The sequence below is a fragment of the Chrysochloris asiatica genome, unplaced genomic scaffold, assembly GCF_000296735.1.
Source record: "Chrysochloris asiatica unplaced genomic scaffold, ChrAsi1.0 scaffold00018, whole genome shotgun sequence".
NCBI classification, from domain to species: Eukaryota; Metazoa; Chordata; class Mammalia; order Afrosoricida; family Chrysochloridae; genus Chrysochloris; species Chrysochloris asiatica.
The window spans coordinates 30,588,503-30,605,993 of NW_006408536.1; the positions used below are offsets into that span (position 1 = coordinate 30,588,503).

At 49.7% G+C, this 17,491-nt stretch overlaps 1 protein-coding gene across 1 annotated transcript in view; it reads left to right on the top strand.

Moving 5' to 3' along the window:
• HDHD1 (haloacid dehalogenase-like hydrolase domain containing 1) overlaps positions 1-17,452 on the top strand; it is a 91,400-nt gene extending 73,948 nt beyond the window's left edge. The window contains exons 3-4 of the mRNA XM_006835649.1: positions 1,260-1,489; positions 17,276-17,452. Of these exons, the coding sequence (XP_006835712.1) occupies positions 1,260-1,489; positions 17,276-17,452 (407 nt within the window). The remainder of the gene's footprint in view (positions 1-1,259; positions 1,490-17,275) is intronic.
• Positions 17,453-17,491: the final 39 nt, after the last annotated feature.

The following is a 17,491-nucleotide window of genomic DNA, read 5'->3' on the forward strand; positions in this document are numbered from 1 at the left end:
TGGAGAGCAAGTTTCAGAGTCCCTGGGTTGTTAGAAACATTACATTCAACAGAAAACTTGAAGTTTGAGATCACCGGAAACCCACTACTGCCATGGAAGCGATTCAGACTGGGAGCGACCCTGGAGGGCAGAGTAGAGCTGCCCCCATGGGATTTCTGCTGCTGATGGGTCCAAACTGCTGACCTTTCTGCTAGTAGCTGAGCACTTAACCCATTGTGCCTGCCATTCGGGCTCCTTTGTTATTAAGTGGCTTTGAGTCAGTTCCAAGCTGTAGTAACTGTGCAGTGCCCCCACCCCCGCCGTAAATCTTTATGGGAGCAGAAAGCCTCAGGTTTGAACTGCCAACCTTGTGATGAGCAGTCAGTCTAGTGCTTATCCTACAGTGCCACTAGTGCCTTGTGTGTATATGTTGTTCCTGCTAAATCTCATCGACTCAGTACCAACTCATAGCAACCCTGTTTGTGTAGAGTTTCCAGAGCGTGCCTGGTGAGTTTGAACCAGTGGCCTTGCGGTCCAGTGCTTATCCTATAGTGCCATAGCAGGCCTCCTTTAGGTGTCTATAAGGACATGCATATATGACAATACACCCAGTGTGGTACAAGTATGCACCTTTGTGTGTGTTTATTATGACACTGTGTGGATGCACTTACATGTTTGCATGAACATACATTGTTGTTGTTGTTGTTATGTGTCGTGGAGTCTGACCCATAATGACCCTGCACAGGGTTTCTGAGGCTGTAAATCTTTACGGGAGCAGAAAGCCTCATCTGTCTCCTGCGGAATAGCTGGTAGTTTTGAACTGCTGTCCCTGAGGTTCTCAGCCTGACTTGTAACCACTATGCTACCAGAGTTTCTTTGAACATACATAGACCTATGCAAATCCACACACATGTAGTCACCCATACATCTTCTTGTCATGCACTATTATGGAGTGTATTCCGGCATATATCGACCCTACAGGACATAGTAGATGTGCCCTTTATAGGGGCTGCACGACTGTAAATCTTTAGGGAAATAGATCTCCACATCTTTCTTCCATGGAGCTGCTGGTGGGTTCGGACCACTGCCCTTCCGGTTAGCATCCGCGCGTTTCATACCCAGTGTGCCACCATGGCTCCTTTTCAAGTCCACCCGTTAGTGTATAGATAGAAAGGCCTGTGGGTCTCCCCCTCCACACAGGCAGCCACTGAAACCGCTCCTCCCTAAACCCACCACGTCTACCCCGTGCTCCGTGCTGACCCCTGTCCCCTCCCTCCTAGGTGTGGAGAAGCTGATCCATCACCTGCGGAAGCACAACATCCCCTGCGCTGTGGCCACCAGCTCCGGGACTGCGTCCTTCGAAGAGAAGACGCGCCGGCATCGAGACTTCTTTAGCCTCTTCCATCACGTGGTGCTGGGCGACGACCCAGAAGTGAAGAACGGCAAGCCGAGCCCGGACATTTTCCTGACTTGTGCCAAGAGGTTCAACCCCCCGGCCCCTGTCCACCAGGTCAGTGGGGACGGGGCACGGCAGCGGGGTTGGGGGGGTGGTTGGCGCATGGGCGAGGGGCTGTCTTCTCCCTGTGGGGATAGGAGCTCCTGGACTAGAGGAAGCTCACGCCGATTGTCTGCAGGCTTCCCTGCCTAAGTCTGTTTGTCTTGCAAGATCTGTCCTTTGGTCGGAAGCGCTAGGTATGGTTCCTAACTAACCTTAGAGTGTCAGACGTCTGTGTGAGGATACAGCACACAGTGCATTGTGATTTGGGCAAAAGTTTACAGAGCAAGTTAAGTTAGTTTTGCATCCACAGTTCATGGACACTTGAATTTCATGCCGTGGATTGCAGTCGCAACATGTAAGCATGCTCTTCCTGCTTCCTCCCTCTGCCTGCTTTCTGCGCTTGCTCCCTAGGCAACATGCGCCACAACGGGCTGATTATTCCAGGGAGCGTGGTGGACCTCCTGGTGTGATTGTTCACTACCTGGTAGCCCTTTCTGTAGGGTGACAGGACATCAAAGCGCCAGGGTGAGGTCAGCTCCAGGCTTGGAGGGTGCCGTGCCAGTTCCACCAGCCTCTAGCCACCCCGTAAGCCTGGCCTTTTTTAGGATCTTGAGTTTTGTTCCACAGTTTCCTCCCCCTTTAGCTAAGACCCCCTCAGGAGTCCCTGTGAGATCCTGTAGCTCTGGTAGCGGGGACCCATCTAGCTTTTCTGGTCTCTGCGTCTTGTAGGCTGAGGTTCACGGGGTCTCAGTGTGACCCTCAGGCCTAATTGTTTCGGGGTCTGTCATTCTTGTTCTTCACTCTTTGCTCTTAACAGGAAGAAGCACTTGTTTGTATGCACCTCAGGTTTTTAATGTAGTTTGACTAGGGGGCTTGATTCATAACTAAGTGGCACCTGATAACCCTGGGAACCTTCTGGAATGCACAAACACATGTAAGAAAGGCCCCGTCTGAGTCATCTCTGGCTGCTGCATGCAATACATAAACCACGTGGGGTGTGGGTTGGGGTGGGGGACAGCTTTCACAAACATAAATGTCTTCTGTGAAGGTAGTTGAGTTGGTGAGAGGTCTGCATGCTGGGCGCTGGCACTGGTGGAAGGCTGTCTTCCAGTCAGCTGTGGGGGAGGGCCTTTGTCTCTTGTTTCTTGGTCCTTTGGAGATCTTCATGTGACATTTTGTGTCCCTTCCTCAGTTTGTGCTTGCTTGCTTGCTTGCCTAACCTAGTCTTTTCTTAAAAGACATTGATTTAAGGTATACCCTACACTAACAGTGCCACATTAACATAGCAAAGAAAACCCACTCCTGAGTGGAACGACAATCACTGGTATTAAAAACAAAACAAAAACACCAGACACACAGTCCTCAAGTGGGTTCAGAGCCGTAGTCATGCTATCAAACCCCAAGATGAAACCCACACCATTCTAGTGAATTCTGACTCACAGTGACTATGAAGGGCAGAATGAAACTCCGTCTTAGGGTTGGCAAGAGTAAATCCTTATAGGGGCAGACTGCTTCATCTTTCTCCCGAGGAGCAGCTGCGGGTTTGAACCACCAGACTTTTGGTTAGCCGAGCAAGTCTTAACCCCTTTTGCCCCAGGTAGAGATACTTGGATTTACAAAATGCACATATTTAGGGGGACACAATTCAGTCCATAGCTCGTCTGATCCAGTGTGGTAGGGAAGGTGGCAGGTCAGTGAGCAGGGCTACCCCATCATTATTAGCACTTTCAAGAAGCAGAGGTTGCACACATGGTCCCTGTACATGCGCGAATTCATCCCCTTCTGCAGAACAGTGCCGCCAGGACCTGTCCCTGGGGTGTCAAGCTCAGGAAAGTAGAGGAGTGAGACGGGAGCCTGGGACAAATTGGGCTGTACCATGACCGTCAGGGACAGGAAACAAAATGTCGGTCACTTGTTGATGGAAAACTCACGGGCTACTCTGAGCCTTCCCCCAGTTCACAGCTTTAAAAAAGTGAATAAATAATTTAAAAAGTAAAATGGAGCTATAGTTTAATGCTTAAAAGTCCTTCCAGATGAGCTCCCAGGCTTCCTTGAAACCCAGCCCCAGTGAACCTTCTTGCCAGGTGAAGACTTGCCCGAGCTCCTGGCAGGGGACAGGCGAGGGATTAGGAGATGGGACAGCTTCTTGACCAAGTCTTTCCGGAGCGTGACGTTTCCAAGAGCCCATCAGTGAAAACAGACACAGGACACAGCCCTCCTAGGAACCGACTGGAGTTGATGAGTTAGTGCTTTCGATGGCCCCCTCAGACTAGGGCCCAGATCTCAGTTTCTTTTCACTTTTCACTGGTCACCATGGCTAACGTGTGGATTGTGCTAAGCCCCTTGCTAAGTGCTAACTAATTGACATCCGACTTCATGTACGGCCCTCAGTCATTCACAAGCTTAGGGGGTTTTCAGCACCGCTGTCACTGCAGGGGTTGGCGGACCTATCTCGTGGAATATTTGACTTGGCCAGTGCTTCTGTTCCCCATTTGGCAGTTCATCGCACCAGCTGTGTGTGGTAGGTGAGTCCAGCAGTGGTTACAAGTGTGTGATGTGGACTGATCTCAATAAAACCCAACCTCCCCATGCCTTCATACATCGAAGAAGTTGTTCACGAAGCTAGCAGTCAAACCGAGACAGTGAGCATTAAGCTGCGGATTTGGCCCAGTTTTGCTTGCAAGTGTACATGATGACAAAAGTAGGGTGTCACATTAAAAACTAAACCAAACCAAAAACCAGTGACATCACTCGTAGCAACCTTGTGGGACTGGGTTGAGGGTGTCCATACACATGGTTTACCAGGCTGTCATCATTAGGGAAGCAAACGGCCACAGCTTTCTTCCATGGAGCATCTGGTGGGGTCAAACTGCCACCCCCAGAGCTCCTGGACAATGGCTAATCCCCTGCCATTGGCTTGATTCCCACTCATATGCACCTGCTAAATCTCTCTAGGACTGCCCCTAGGGTTTCCCAGACTCTCATCTTGACAGTAGACTCACTGCCCCATCTTTGTCCAGCTGCTGAGTTTAGATCACCAAATCTTAACAGTCAGCAACCCAGCACTTAACCCCCTGAGCCAACAGGGCTCCTTTATACTGTTGGTGTGAAGTGCTGTCGAGTCAGTTCCGATCCATAGCTACTCTGTATAGTTTTTCTGAGGCGCACCTGGTGAGCATGAACCGCTGACCTTGAGGTTCAAACCGACTTTGCAGTCCAGCACGTTAACCCACAGCGCCACACCAGAAATCCACTGCTGTTAGGCACTGCCAAGTTGGTTCAAACTCCGCGAGACCTTATGAACAGCCGAAGGAAACACTCCACTTTATGTTGGTTGCTTGGTTGGTTATGTGCTGTGTAGTTGGTTCCAACTCATAACCACCGTGCGTATGGTTTCCAAGGCTATAAACCTTTATGGGAACAGAGAGCCTCATTTTTCTTCTGTGGAACGACTGGTAGTTTTAAACTGCTGATCTTGAGATTAGGAGCCCGACTCAACAACACTACGCTATCAGAGCTCCTTCCACTTTATGCTAGGAACAAATAACTGGGAAAAGGAATTGTTAAATAAAAATCTGTTACGGTAGCTTCAGGAAGCATTGGAAACTGGACGCATAATTAACAAAATGGGAAACTTGTCAACTGAAATCAACAAAGCATGCTTGCATTCCTCATGGCTCAGTAGATCCAAGTGGGAGCGAGGGAGCCTTTTATTAGTAATACCGGGAACTTGAGAGAGTCCAAAACCTTATTTATAACTCCAGCCAGAGGAACTTCCATTTAGGTAATATTATTAATCCGAATCAGAAGACTTGTGTACATAGAATGAGAAGGGAATCTCTAGCACAAATCAAAGGTGTGTACTGTTTCTAATACCCAGAGAGATCTTGTACATTAAAAAGGGAAAGATAAGACAAAAATGGGCCAAGAATACAAACATGGAACGCATAATCTGCCCAGTGACCCTATGAAAGGCTGCTTTTTCTCACTCCCAAGAAAATGAACATTACAAAAAAAAAAAAAAAATTCTTATCCATCAGCCACGTAAAGACAAAACTGAAAACACACACTTCCAGTGTGTTTGTGAGGACACTCCATGGTGTTGGCAGAAGCTATGGGGTGGATTGGAGATCTCTGTAGGATTACAAAATGCCTGTTATTCTCCTTCCACTTGACTTCCAGGCAACTCAGCTATTGAAGGCTTCCCCGGGCTTGCAAATGGTTAATACACCGAGGCCCTTGAAGCACAGTGGGTTACTGAGCACAAGGTTAGCTGTTTGAATCTACCAGCCAGTCACTCAGAAGGAGGAAGATGAGACGTACAGCCTCGCAAGTGCCTCAGTGGCACGCCACCAGACCAGATGGCCTCGGTTTCCCAGTCACTGCTGCAAACACAACCAGAAATTTTTGTCTTTCACAGTGCAGGGGGCTCGAAGGTCAAATTCGGGGCACCATCCCTAGGGTCAGGTTTTCTGCCTCTCTGTGAACTCTGGGGGAAGGTCCTTGTTGCCTTTCCAGATCTGTAGGATTTTCCAGGTGTCTGACAGCAGTCAGCCCCAAGGTCTAGGAGGTTCTGAGTGCAGGGGCTCTTCTCTCTAGGACTGAGTTCTGAGTTCCCACACTTCTCTGTTTGCTTTTCTCGCCCGTATTTCCTTTAAGATAAAAGGTGTGTGATTCAAGCAAGGTGTGATTGGTTTAAGGGTGGGACTTGAATGCCTGTGGCATTTGAGTAGGGGGCGAGGCCTGAGCAGAGGGCGGGGCTTGAGCAGAGTGTGGGACTTGAGTGGGGTGGGCCTTGAGTAGAGGTGGGACTTGAGTGGGGGTGGAGCTTGGGTTACCAGCTCTAGTATGGTGTGATCCTGTACACAGCCCCCACTAACCCTGCTTCATTAACATACAAGAGGACTTCAAGAAGTTGGTGGAACTTGAAAGGCAACCTAAGTGTGGTCTAGCTTCCTTACTGTGCTGCATATTCCCCCAGATTCCCATAGCAGTTTGAAAGACATCCTTCCTGATCCTGCTCGGGACTAAATTGTGTTCCCCAGTGAGAACCTTTCTATGACCCTGATGAATGTGATCTTGCTTGAAATAGGGCCTTAAAGATGTTATCAATTAAGTGAACATAAGACCAACTGTACTATAAGAGGGTGGTTTCTCAGCCAATATGCGGGGGAGGGGGGCCGGAAAAAAAAATGTCGGTGGAAAATTTCCATTGTCTTTTCGTTTTAATCTTCCGCAAACTTTTGATGCCTGCCCGTATAGAGGTTAGGATTGACTGCCCATAAAGTGAAAGGCGATGATATAGGTTTACAGACTAAGAGAAGCACGCAGAACTAGGACTCAGGGCCTCGCCAAGTAGAGAGGAATTTCTTTGGGACACAGTACAGTCCATGAAATACACTCGGCTCTTCACTCACAAGGTTGTGGTTCCAGCCCACCCAGGGACTCCTTGGAAGAGAGACCTGACGATCTGCTTGTGAAAATTCAGCATTGGCACTCCTGTGTCTGCTGCACACGGTTTGCCATGAGATGGGCCGTCCGAAGGACACCTTGTGTGCTCTGGTGTCACCGTCCCCCGTGGGGCTCCGGCACCAGCCACTTTTCCTGCCTTTGTATACGCCAACCCAGTTATGAAGGGTCCCAGTTATGAATGCCAAGTTAATCTTGTCTTGGAGGACCCCGGGGCATCCCCAATCCTCACTCAAATCCACCAGCAGAGAGTACAGAAAAGAGCCCGGGAAGGGAAAAAGGGTCCCTGTGTGCACGGATTGTTTAGGGCTTCTGGGGAGGGGTCTGTAGAGATGGTTTCTGACAGTGGGGTCACGGCTCCTGGGGGTGGTGGTGGTGGTGATGGTGGGTAGGTACCATTGAGTTCATTCCCTGCTAGTCATGTGACAGAACTGCCCCAGAGGGTCTTCAAGACTGACCTCTATTGGAAGCACCGTGCCTCAGCGTTGTCCTGGAGAACCGCTGGTCAATTCCAACCACCGACCTAGGGGTGAGCAGCCGAGTGCTTACTGTTGTGCCAACTGGGCTGCTGCTGTCATTTGTTGTGGTGGTGTGCTGTTGAGTCTGTTCTGTCGTGTAGTGACCCTGTCTGGGGTTTCCAGCAGTGGCTCAGGGCCTTCACCTGCCTACCTTGCAGTCAGCTGTCCACTGCTTTCCCTAGAGCGGCTCAACAGGGCTCCTCACTGTATGTTTGTTTTGGTGGTGGTGGTGGTTGTTAAGTGGCATCGAGTCCATTCTGACTCATGCTATCCCTATATTGGGTTTCTGAGGAGGGCTGGTGGGTTTGGACCACTTGAAAATAAATCCTACATAGTAAATCCTGCATAGGGTCTCTACGGATTGGGATTGACTTAATGGCAGCAGTTAGGTGGATTTTTATGTTTGTTTGTTTGTTTGTTTGGCTTCAGATAACAAAATTCCAAACCGCTGCCATCAAGTTGATTCCGACTTTGAGCGATGCTCTAAGACAGACTCTAGAGTACCAGAGGGTTTCCGAGGCTGTAAATCTGTACGGGGGTGTGCTGCCTCCTCCCGCCCTAGGAGAAGCTGCAGGGCTCAAGGTGACCACCCATCAGGGATTGGTGAGCAGCTGCGCGCGCAGGCCCTCCTCGGTACCTCCCTCCCTGCCATGTGCTCTGAGCCGCTTCTCCACACCTGCGGTCCTGAGTGACGGGCTGTAGTCGTCTGCGCATGCGTCCTATGGTGCTTGCGAACGAACTCTGCTGGCTCTCGGGAGGTGAGAAAGCTCTTCCTTCTGTGTGGCTACAGCGTCCGTGCACGTGCACGGAGCCCATAGACACGTGTGGGTGTGGTGCTGACAGCCTTCGTGAGCATCACTCCAAGGAGTAAAGCCTGTCTCCCAGGACTCCTATGTTGTTGTTGTGTGTCATCGGGTCAGAAGTGACCCTGTGTAAGGGTTTCTGAGGAGTAGCTGGTAAGTTTGAACCACCCACCTTGCAGTCCAGCGCATTAACCAGCAGTGCCACATCGGGGCTTCAAGGACCCTGCTTGTTGTGAAGTGCTGTCGACCCATAGAGACCCTGTATAGAGTTTCCGAGGAGCTTGAACCTCCAACCTTGCAGTTCAAATGCTTTGTAGTCTGGCGCATTAACACACAGTGCCACCCCAGTAGTCCTTAGGAGGGTGAAGTTATGTGGGGATGAGGGGAGAGTGACTGATTGCACAAAGCCCCCCCCTCCCCCCACTCTACTGACTCCAGCGCCCCAGGGGAACACTCCACAAAGATGCCGTTCCCATTGCTTACAGAAACATCCCAGAGCATCCCCCATCCCTGTGTGTGGTCAAGCTGAGTGACCATGTCACCCCGAATCCCCTGGGGACCCTGCAGCCTAGCATGGCAGCCTCAGCTCTAGCTGAGCTATCTGGATGGGTCTCCACCGGAGAGTAAGCTCAGGCTTGGCAGCAGACAGTCCCTGCTGCGTCGGCAAGGCTGCCAACCTGGAAGGGGCCTGAGGGGTTCGATATCCTCCACCGTCGTCAGTCCTGGAAGTCCTGAGTCCTGTCCCTCATGCTGGTGGTCGGAAGGGTTGCATTGGCACTGTGCCTCTTTTCTCAGACAATGCCACAAGGGCAGCTCCCAACAGAGAGCAGAGGCTAGCTCCCGGCCGGTGCTGGCTCCCAGCCATTGGTGCAGGGCCCTGCCTCCGTTCACACTGTGTGACTTTTGCTGGCTTCTCTCCTGAGCTCCACGCCTCACTACACATCAGGAGCACCAGCTGGTTTCAGTTTACCCTTTTCCCACAGTTGGGTGGTGTGGGGTCGCCCTTGAGCCGTGATTCAGTGGTGTGGTTAGGGAAGCTCAGGGAGCGATACAACCACTCACAGGCAACTCCTATCCTCTTCTGAATCCTGCTTGAGTTTCTAGCAGGCCCCTGTCAATGGACTTTTGCAGCCATTTTTAAATGATTTTAAGCAAAATTTTGCTTGCATGTGATACTAATGATATTATTTGATGATTTCTACATGCCATTGCTAGACCATACACTGCTGTGCAATTATTTGACTATGTTGTTGTTGTTAAGTGCCATCAAGTCAGTTCAGACTCAGAGTGATCCTGTATAGGGTTTCCAAGGAGATGCTGGTGAACTTGAACTGCGTGCAAACCATGTGGTTCAAGCTCATTAGCTGCTCCTTGGAAACCCTATACAGGATCACTATGGGTCAGAATCAACTCAGTGGCACTTAACAACAACAACGAGCCATTGGGTCACCTCTTTTCAGAATGAATCTCTCTCTTCCAAATTTCTTGGCACAGATGAGTGAGTGCCTTCAGTCCTACGTCAGTTTGTTGATAGATTTCCATTTGCATTCATCAGTTCCCGGAGCCTGGTTCTTTGCCAATGCCTTCAGAGCTGTTTGAACTTCTTCGTTTAGTACCATTGATCATATGCTGCCTCCTGAAATGGTTAAACATCAACTGATTGTTTTTGATGCAATTGTTCTGTATACCTTCTGTGTTCTTCTGATGCTTTTTGTATCAAACAGTGTTTGTTTTACCCATGGACTCCTTCAATATTGCAATTTGAGGCTTGGATTTTTTTTCTTTGCACATTTTAGAACAATATTTGCCTTTGTCTTCTCTCTCTTTCGTTTCCTGATTTCTTCCATTTACTTTAGCATCTATGTACTGGATAGCAAGTTCAGAGTCTATTCTGACATCCATTTTAGTCTTTTCTTTCTTTCCTGTTTTGTAAATGACATTTTTCTTTCTTCCTGTGTGATTTTGATGTCATCCTACAACTCTTCTGGTCTTCTCTCATTATAGTTTAAGTCATCAATATGTCCTTGAAATGGACTATAAATTCAAGTGGGGTATGTTCAAGGTCATATTTTGGCTGTTGTGGACCTGGTTTCATTTTCTACAGTTTCAGCCTAAACTTACGTATGAGTAATTGATGGTCTGCTCCACAGTCTGCCCCTGGCCTGGTTTTAGCTGATGAGATTGAGCTCTTCCGCTGTGTCTTCCCACACATGCAGTTGATTTGATTCCTGTGCATTCCATCTAGTGAGGTCCATGTATATTTATGTAGTTTAAAAAATGTATTTGCAGTGAATAATAAGTTGTTCATATTGCCATATTCTGTCAGTGCGATATCTGGCATGAATTCTATCACCAAGAGTAAAATTTCCAAGAACTGACCCTTGTTTATTTGTAGCCTTTGCCTTTCAATCACCAGTAATAATCAGTACATCCTGATTACAGGTTTGATCAATTTCATACTGAAGAAGTTGGTAGAATTCTTCAATGTCATCATTACTAACTTTAGTGGTCGGTGCCTGAATTTGAATAATGGTGATATTTATGCTGTTAAGTGCCATCGAGTCGGTTCTGACCCATAGCCACCCTATACAGGGTTTCCGAGGCTGTAAGTCATTACGGGAACAGAAAGCGTCATCTTTCTCCCGCGGAGCAGCTGATAGTTTTGAACTGCTGACCTTAAAGTTCACAGCCCGATTCGTAACCGCTATGCTATCAGAGCTCCTAGTGGTATTTATAGCCGGTCTTTCTTGTAGTCTTGTAGATGCTATCCCATCACAGATCTTGAAATGTTCTTTTTGACGATGAATGTGATGCCATTCCTCTTCTACTTTGTCATTCCCGGCATGGTAAAACCTTATGATTGTCAGATTCAGAATGACCAATGCCAGTCCCTTTCCACTCACAATGCCTAGGATACTGATCTCTGTATACTCCATTTCACTTTTGACCACTTCCAGTTTTCCTAGATCCATACTTTGTAATTCCACATTCCGATTATAAATAGATGTTTGCATCTGCTTCTTCTCACTGTGAGTTGTACCACATTAACAAATGAAGGTCCTGAAAGCTTTCCTCCATCCATGTCATCGCGGTGAACTCTACTCTGACGAGGCAGCTCTTCCCCAGTTGTATTTTAAGTGCCTTCCAACTGAGGGGCTCATCTTCCAGCACTGTATCTGACAATAGTCTGGTGATGTTTTTCTCTTTGGCACTTTATCAGACAGTGCTCCACTGCTATTTATAAGGGGTTCAGTGGTTAGTATTCAGAAGTAGCCTGCCTCTCCTTCTTGCTAGCTGTCAGAGTCTGGAAGGGTCCACTGTGACCCTGTTGTTAAGTGCCATCGAGTCAGTTCCGACTCATAGCGACCCCTGTATAGGATTTCCAAGGAGCAACTCGTGGGGTTTGAACTGCTGATCTTGTGGTACATAGTCCAGTGCTTTGTCCTACAGCGCCATGCCAGGAGTCCATATGGGTGTCCCTGCTGGTATTTAAAATACCGGTAGTATAGCTTCCAACATCATAACAACACAGAAGCCACCACAGTGGGACACATTGACAGATAAGTGGTAATCCTGAACTCAGAGACCATAAATCTGTTCTTTGAAGCACTTCCTTATGGTATTTCACACTAGACACCCTAGCCAATGAAGATGGGCTGTTTCTACAAATATTTGGTTGAGTAGATCCGGTAGCGTAGTGGTTACGAATCGGTCTGCGAACCTCAGGGTCAGCAGTTCGAAACTAGCAGCTGTTCCGTGGGAGAAAGATGAGGCGTTCTGTTCCCGTAAAGATTTACAGCCTCGGAAACCCTGTATAGAGTCGCTATGAGTCAGAACCGACTCCACGGCACATAACAACAACAACAGATCAGAGGTACCTCAGAAGAAAGGCGTGGCAATCTCCTTGTGGAAAAATCAGCTATGGGGAAAAAAACCTGTGATGCTCACTTCTGCCTTGCCTTGCATGGGATCACTGAGTGGGAATGGACTTCAAGGGACCTGGGGCCTGGTTTTAGGGACCACGCCACCCTGCTGACCACCCAGGCAGTGAGTGTCAGGGCAGGTATGGACGACAGTCCCCAGGACAACTGTTGTGGCTAGATATCCCTGTCCTGCAATGCCCACAGTCCGTGCTGTGTGAGAAGCTGCCAGCAGGTGTTCACACTCGCAGGGTGGGCTGGGGAGTTTCCGGGAGAGCCTGTGTGAGGCACATGAGCAGCCCGCCCCCAGCCCTGCTCCGCACTTGACTGCCTGCCTACCTGATGTGTCCGGGACAGCAGCCCATCCTGCCGCCCTGCTCCCGCAGAGTCCCCAACCTGCCTGCCTCTGTGAATGTCCCTGCCCTTAGGGAGAAGCTTTCCGCGGGTTCCAACTTGACCTGTGAGGCCTAGTGGAATCCATGCAGGGTGGGAAGGGATGGTCTAGTCCTTAAGTCCCACCCAGCTCATAGCGGCCCTGAAGGCAGAGTCAAACTGCCCCAGAGGGTTTCCGAGGCTATAAATCATTACTGAAGCGGCCTGGCACATGGTTCTCCTTCCGAGTGGCTGGTGGACTCCAACAGCCCGCATTGTGATGAACGGCTAAGCAAGCCCTTAGCCCCTACACCACCAGAACGCCCTGCTAGCGTGGGGGTGGGGGTGAGGTGGAGGAGCAGTTCCTCGTGATAACTGAGTGTCCGTTTCTGACATGGGCATTGGTGACAAGCTGACTGATGAAACTGTTTTCACTGTTGTTGTTGTTGTTGTGAAGTGCCGTCGAGTCGGTTCCGACCCATAGCAACCCTGTACAGGGTTTCCGAGGGTGTAAATCCTTACGGGAGTAGAAAGCCTCATCTTTCTCCCGCAGAGCGGCTGGTAGTTTCGAACCGCTGACCTTAAGGTTCGCAGCCCGATTCGTAACCACTACGCTACCAGAGCTCCTTGAGAGGTTGTAATTCAGTGCTGTTGAGTCAGTTCCCACTCATAGACACCCTGTATAGGATTTCCGAGGAGTGGCTGCTAACTTGCGGTTAGCAGTCCAGTGCTTATCCTACCACCCCACACTACGAGTCCTCAGAAAGGTATGTAAAGAAAAGGCCGAACTGGATTTTTACAATAAAGGGAGAAGGAAGTGATCTGACCGGGGTGAAACGTGGTTTATAGCGGGTGTTCCAGGAAGAAGCTGTTTGAATGGACTTGGAAATACCTCATCCCGGAGATGGCCGGGGCCATCTGGCTTCTAGCTCTGCCTCTTGAGAAACTCTGTGAATCCTGGGCGGGGTCCCTGAGACTTGTCTGTGTGCAGTAGCAATACCAGCCTGGCTGAGAGGCTTTGTCAAAGGTATCGACTGGTAGGAACAGCTTACTTGTCTGGGGTTTAGATTCAAAGTTAAATGAGTCTTGGAATCAATCCGTGTAGTGTATCAAAGACATACAAACCTCCGGAGACATTTGTATAGAGGTTTCAAACTACGTTAGCTACGCTGTTTTATCATTCTGCAATGCCAAGGAAGAAGCACACACAGAAACCTCCAAGTCTGGATGTTGTGGAGTGCCCCGAGCCGAGTCCCACAGGTGGCCGGCCGTCAAAGCACGCGTTCATAGCAGGATGGGCGCCTGGGCTCTGTGTTTGCTTCTGCGTGTGGCTGTGGTACTCCAGGGCCTGCCTGCTCTGAGGGTATAGCGTCTCTGGGTTCCCACAGGCCAACCCCTCCTGTTGTTCCTACTCTGGTGTCCAGTTTTCCTACAAGATTCTCTCCTGTCCCACCTGCAACCCACGGGCCTGTTAGCTTCCCATCTTCCTGATGGACTGTGCACACCTCCATCTTCGGAACTGAGCTCTGCTCGCTGCTCCGAAGGGTGACTTCCTTTGGAGAGACCTGCGGTGACGTGCACACAGTGAGGTGGGGTGGCGTGGGGCTGCTGCTGGACACTGATGGGACCCCGGATTGTGCACTGGCTCACTGCAGCTTGAGTTTGGAGGAATCCAGGCCACATGTCCATTCTTGTTGGATTTTTCCTGAAAACTTTGCTTTGTATCTCCCGAAAGTGTACTGACATAGCCCTGGTGTCACAGCAGTTAAGCATTGGGCTGGTAACTGAAAGGTTGACAGTTCAAACCTACCAGCTGCTCCAAAGGTGAAAGATATGGCAGTTTGCTCCCTTAAAGATGATAGCCTTGGAAGCAGCTTTCTCTGTTACACGGGCTCAGGGAAGAGTTGCAGTTGACTCAAATACGGCAGGTTTATGCATCCTGTTTCTTGGGAGCTCTGGTAGCACTGTGGTTAAGCACTGGACTTCTTTCCAAAAGGTCAGGGGTTTGAACCCACCAGGGACTCCGAGGAAGACACGTCTAGCGGTCCACTTCCATCAAGATGGCAGCCTTGGGGTCCCTGGGGTGAGTTCTGTCCTGAGGGACTGCTGTCCTTCCCCAGGGTGACATCTGTCCTGAGGGACAGCTATCAGTGGGAGTACACTGGAAAGCAGTTGGTTTGCTTCCCAATGTCCAGGTCTGGCTGTTCTGAACCAGTTCCCAGCCTGGACTCTACCTCTTCCAGTGGTTTCTCTGGGAGTCCCTGGTGCTGATCACGCTCAGCTGCTGACCAAACCAGGAAGGTCCAGGTCCCCCTTGTCCTCATGCTCGGTACTATTGATCGCACCGGGAAGTTCTGGTCCTATGTGGAGAGCAGGTGGCCATTGAGGGTGTTGCACATTTTTGGGTGCTTCCGTCATGCCCCCACCGCCGGTCCGCCGTGCTCACCTAACGGAAAACAGTAACTAAGCCTCAACTCATGTGAGCGTTTCGTCCTGCCAAGAACACATGAGAATTTCTTGTTGTTATGTACCGTCAAGTGGGGTCCAACAACACAAGTTCATCTTGCTGAGGATCTTCCTCTTGTTCAATGAGTGTCCACTTGTCCAACATGATGTCCTTCTCCAGGGATTCCTTCCTCCTGACAACGTGTCCAAAGTACGAGAGACGAAGTCTCGCCACCCCGGAATCTAAGGGGCATTTAGGTTGTACCTCTAAGATAGACTTATTTGTTCTCTGGCAGTCTTTGGTACTTTCACATTTTTCCTCCCACACCACCAGTATAGTGGCCCAATCCTTGTTCATCCTTCCCTATTAACTTACAGCATTTTCATGTACAAGAGCTTTCGAAAGTTTCACTTAAAAGGTAACACACTCTTCCACAAATTTAAAGAAGCCCCCATTGTATATGAGGCAATTAAAAATAACCTTATGTTGGCTTACACACACCTTAATCTTCAATGTGACATCTTTGATCTTTGCTCTTGAAAGATGTTTTCGCAGCAGATTTGCCCAGTGCAATCCATCAGTTGTTCATTGACCGCTGCTTCTATGGGTATTGGTTGTAAAGATGAGAGCCTTCACTGCTGTCTTTCCGCCATGTATCGTGGTGTTATTTATCGGTCCAGTAAGCAAGGTTGTGTCATCCGCAGATCGCAGATTGTTAATGGGCCTACCTCCAGTCCTGATGTCGTTGTTTACGTAGCCCAGGCATTTTCTAGGTGGAGAACCCACTCTCAGCGCTCCCTGTTGTTTGCTAATGGAGCCGACCACCAGGAGTGTGCGTTGGCGGATGTGTGTTGCAGGGTTGGTCGTGCCATGGGACGTTTTGTAGCTCGCTGATTTACGCAGTGTGCAAACACCGTGTTTTCAACATGTGCTTCAGGATGAGGGTCCCAGGACTCCCAGTACAGTAAATCCTGGCAAAGCTAGAACCTGTGTAAGGTGGAAACTTGCCAGATACGGAAAACAGATATCCAGTCACACGCACCCCATCAGACCCACACCTCCACCCGAGAGCTACGTGTGCCCCAGAGCACCCCATAAATAAGATCCAGCCCCAAAGCAGAGGAGTGTGCTGATGCATTGTGGGGCTGGCACCCAGTATCTGAGAACACTGTGTACCCACTCTCCAACAGGACCCTAATTTGCTCTCTGAAGCTTCACCTAAAGCACAATAAAACATTTTAATAATAGGAAAATAAAGGTGTTAAGTTGTACCCTGTCAAAGGCAGAAAAACAAGGGCATCCCGTTGAGTTCCGACTCTCCCAGGTTTCCCTCGTGGCACGTGTTCCGTGCCTTTGCTGGTGACCCTGGTTCCGTGGAACAAGGCGTGACACACCTAGCTTAGGGCTCTGTTGGTTGCTCTGGCTACACCCAGAAACCTAAAGGCCCAAATTGACCCGTTTTTACGTGACAGTATATGAGACATTCACAGCGTCTAAGTTCTTTTACATGTAAAATAGCAAGATTAAAAATAATACATACTAAAAATACATATATGGACTCCTGGCGTGACATTGTAGGATAAGCCTTGGACTGTGAAACACAAGGTCGGTAGTTCATACCCACCAACTGCTCCTCAGAAAAACTATACAGGGTCACTGTGAGTGGGAACTGACTCGTCAGCACTTAATAACAAATATATATATGTTTATACACAGAGTCTTGGTGTGGCGTTGCGGTTTAATGCTTCAGACTGCTCACCAGCTGCTCCTCAGAAACCCTATCCAAGGTCGCTATGGATCAGAACAAACTCAATGGCACTGAACTACGTGTGTGTGTGTGTGTGATTGACAGTTTGCTTGCCTGCTCCTGAGTGTTCGTTTCCTGATCAGACTGTTGAGATTTGAATCAAATGCAGTTTTCAGCGGAGACACACAGCTGCTCTTGCTTCAGCCCTTTGCCGGATGCCTTGGGCCCACGAGCCTGGTCCTCTAGCCGGCAAACCGAGGGGAGAGAGCAATGTTCCCACCACAGGCCTAGAGGCCTTTACACCTGTATGGTTGCTGGGAACTGAGGGAACCTAGTGAAGGGCTGGGTGTTCTCCCCCCAGGCTCTGGAGCCTGCCCCCCTAAATTAGCACAGGGAACCTGGTGAAGGCCTGCCGTTCGTAGGGTCACAGAGCCGATGGTACTGGTGACAGAAATAGTCTGGATATCTGGTGACCTTAAAGCCCCTTTTCCCTTTGTCTCCCTCTCGCCCCGCCCGCCTGCAGTGCCTCGTGTTTGAAGATGCACCCAACGGGGTGGAAGCCGCTCTGGCGGCCGGCATGCAGGTGGTCATGGTGCCGGACGCGAACCTGAGCCGAGATCTGACCAGCAAGGCCACCGTACTGCTCAGTTCTCTGCAGGACTTCCGACCCGAGCTCTTCGGCCTGCCGCCCTACGAGTGAGCCGCCCGCCGCCCAGATCTCAGCCTACCTCCTGAGACA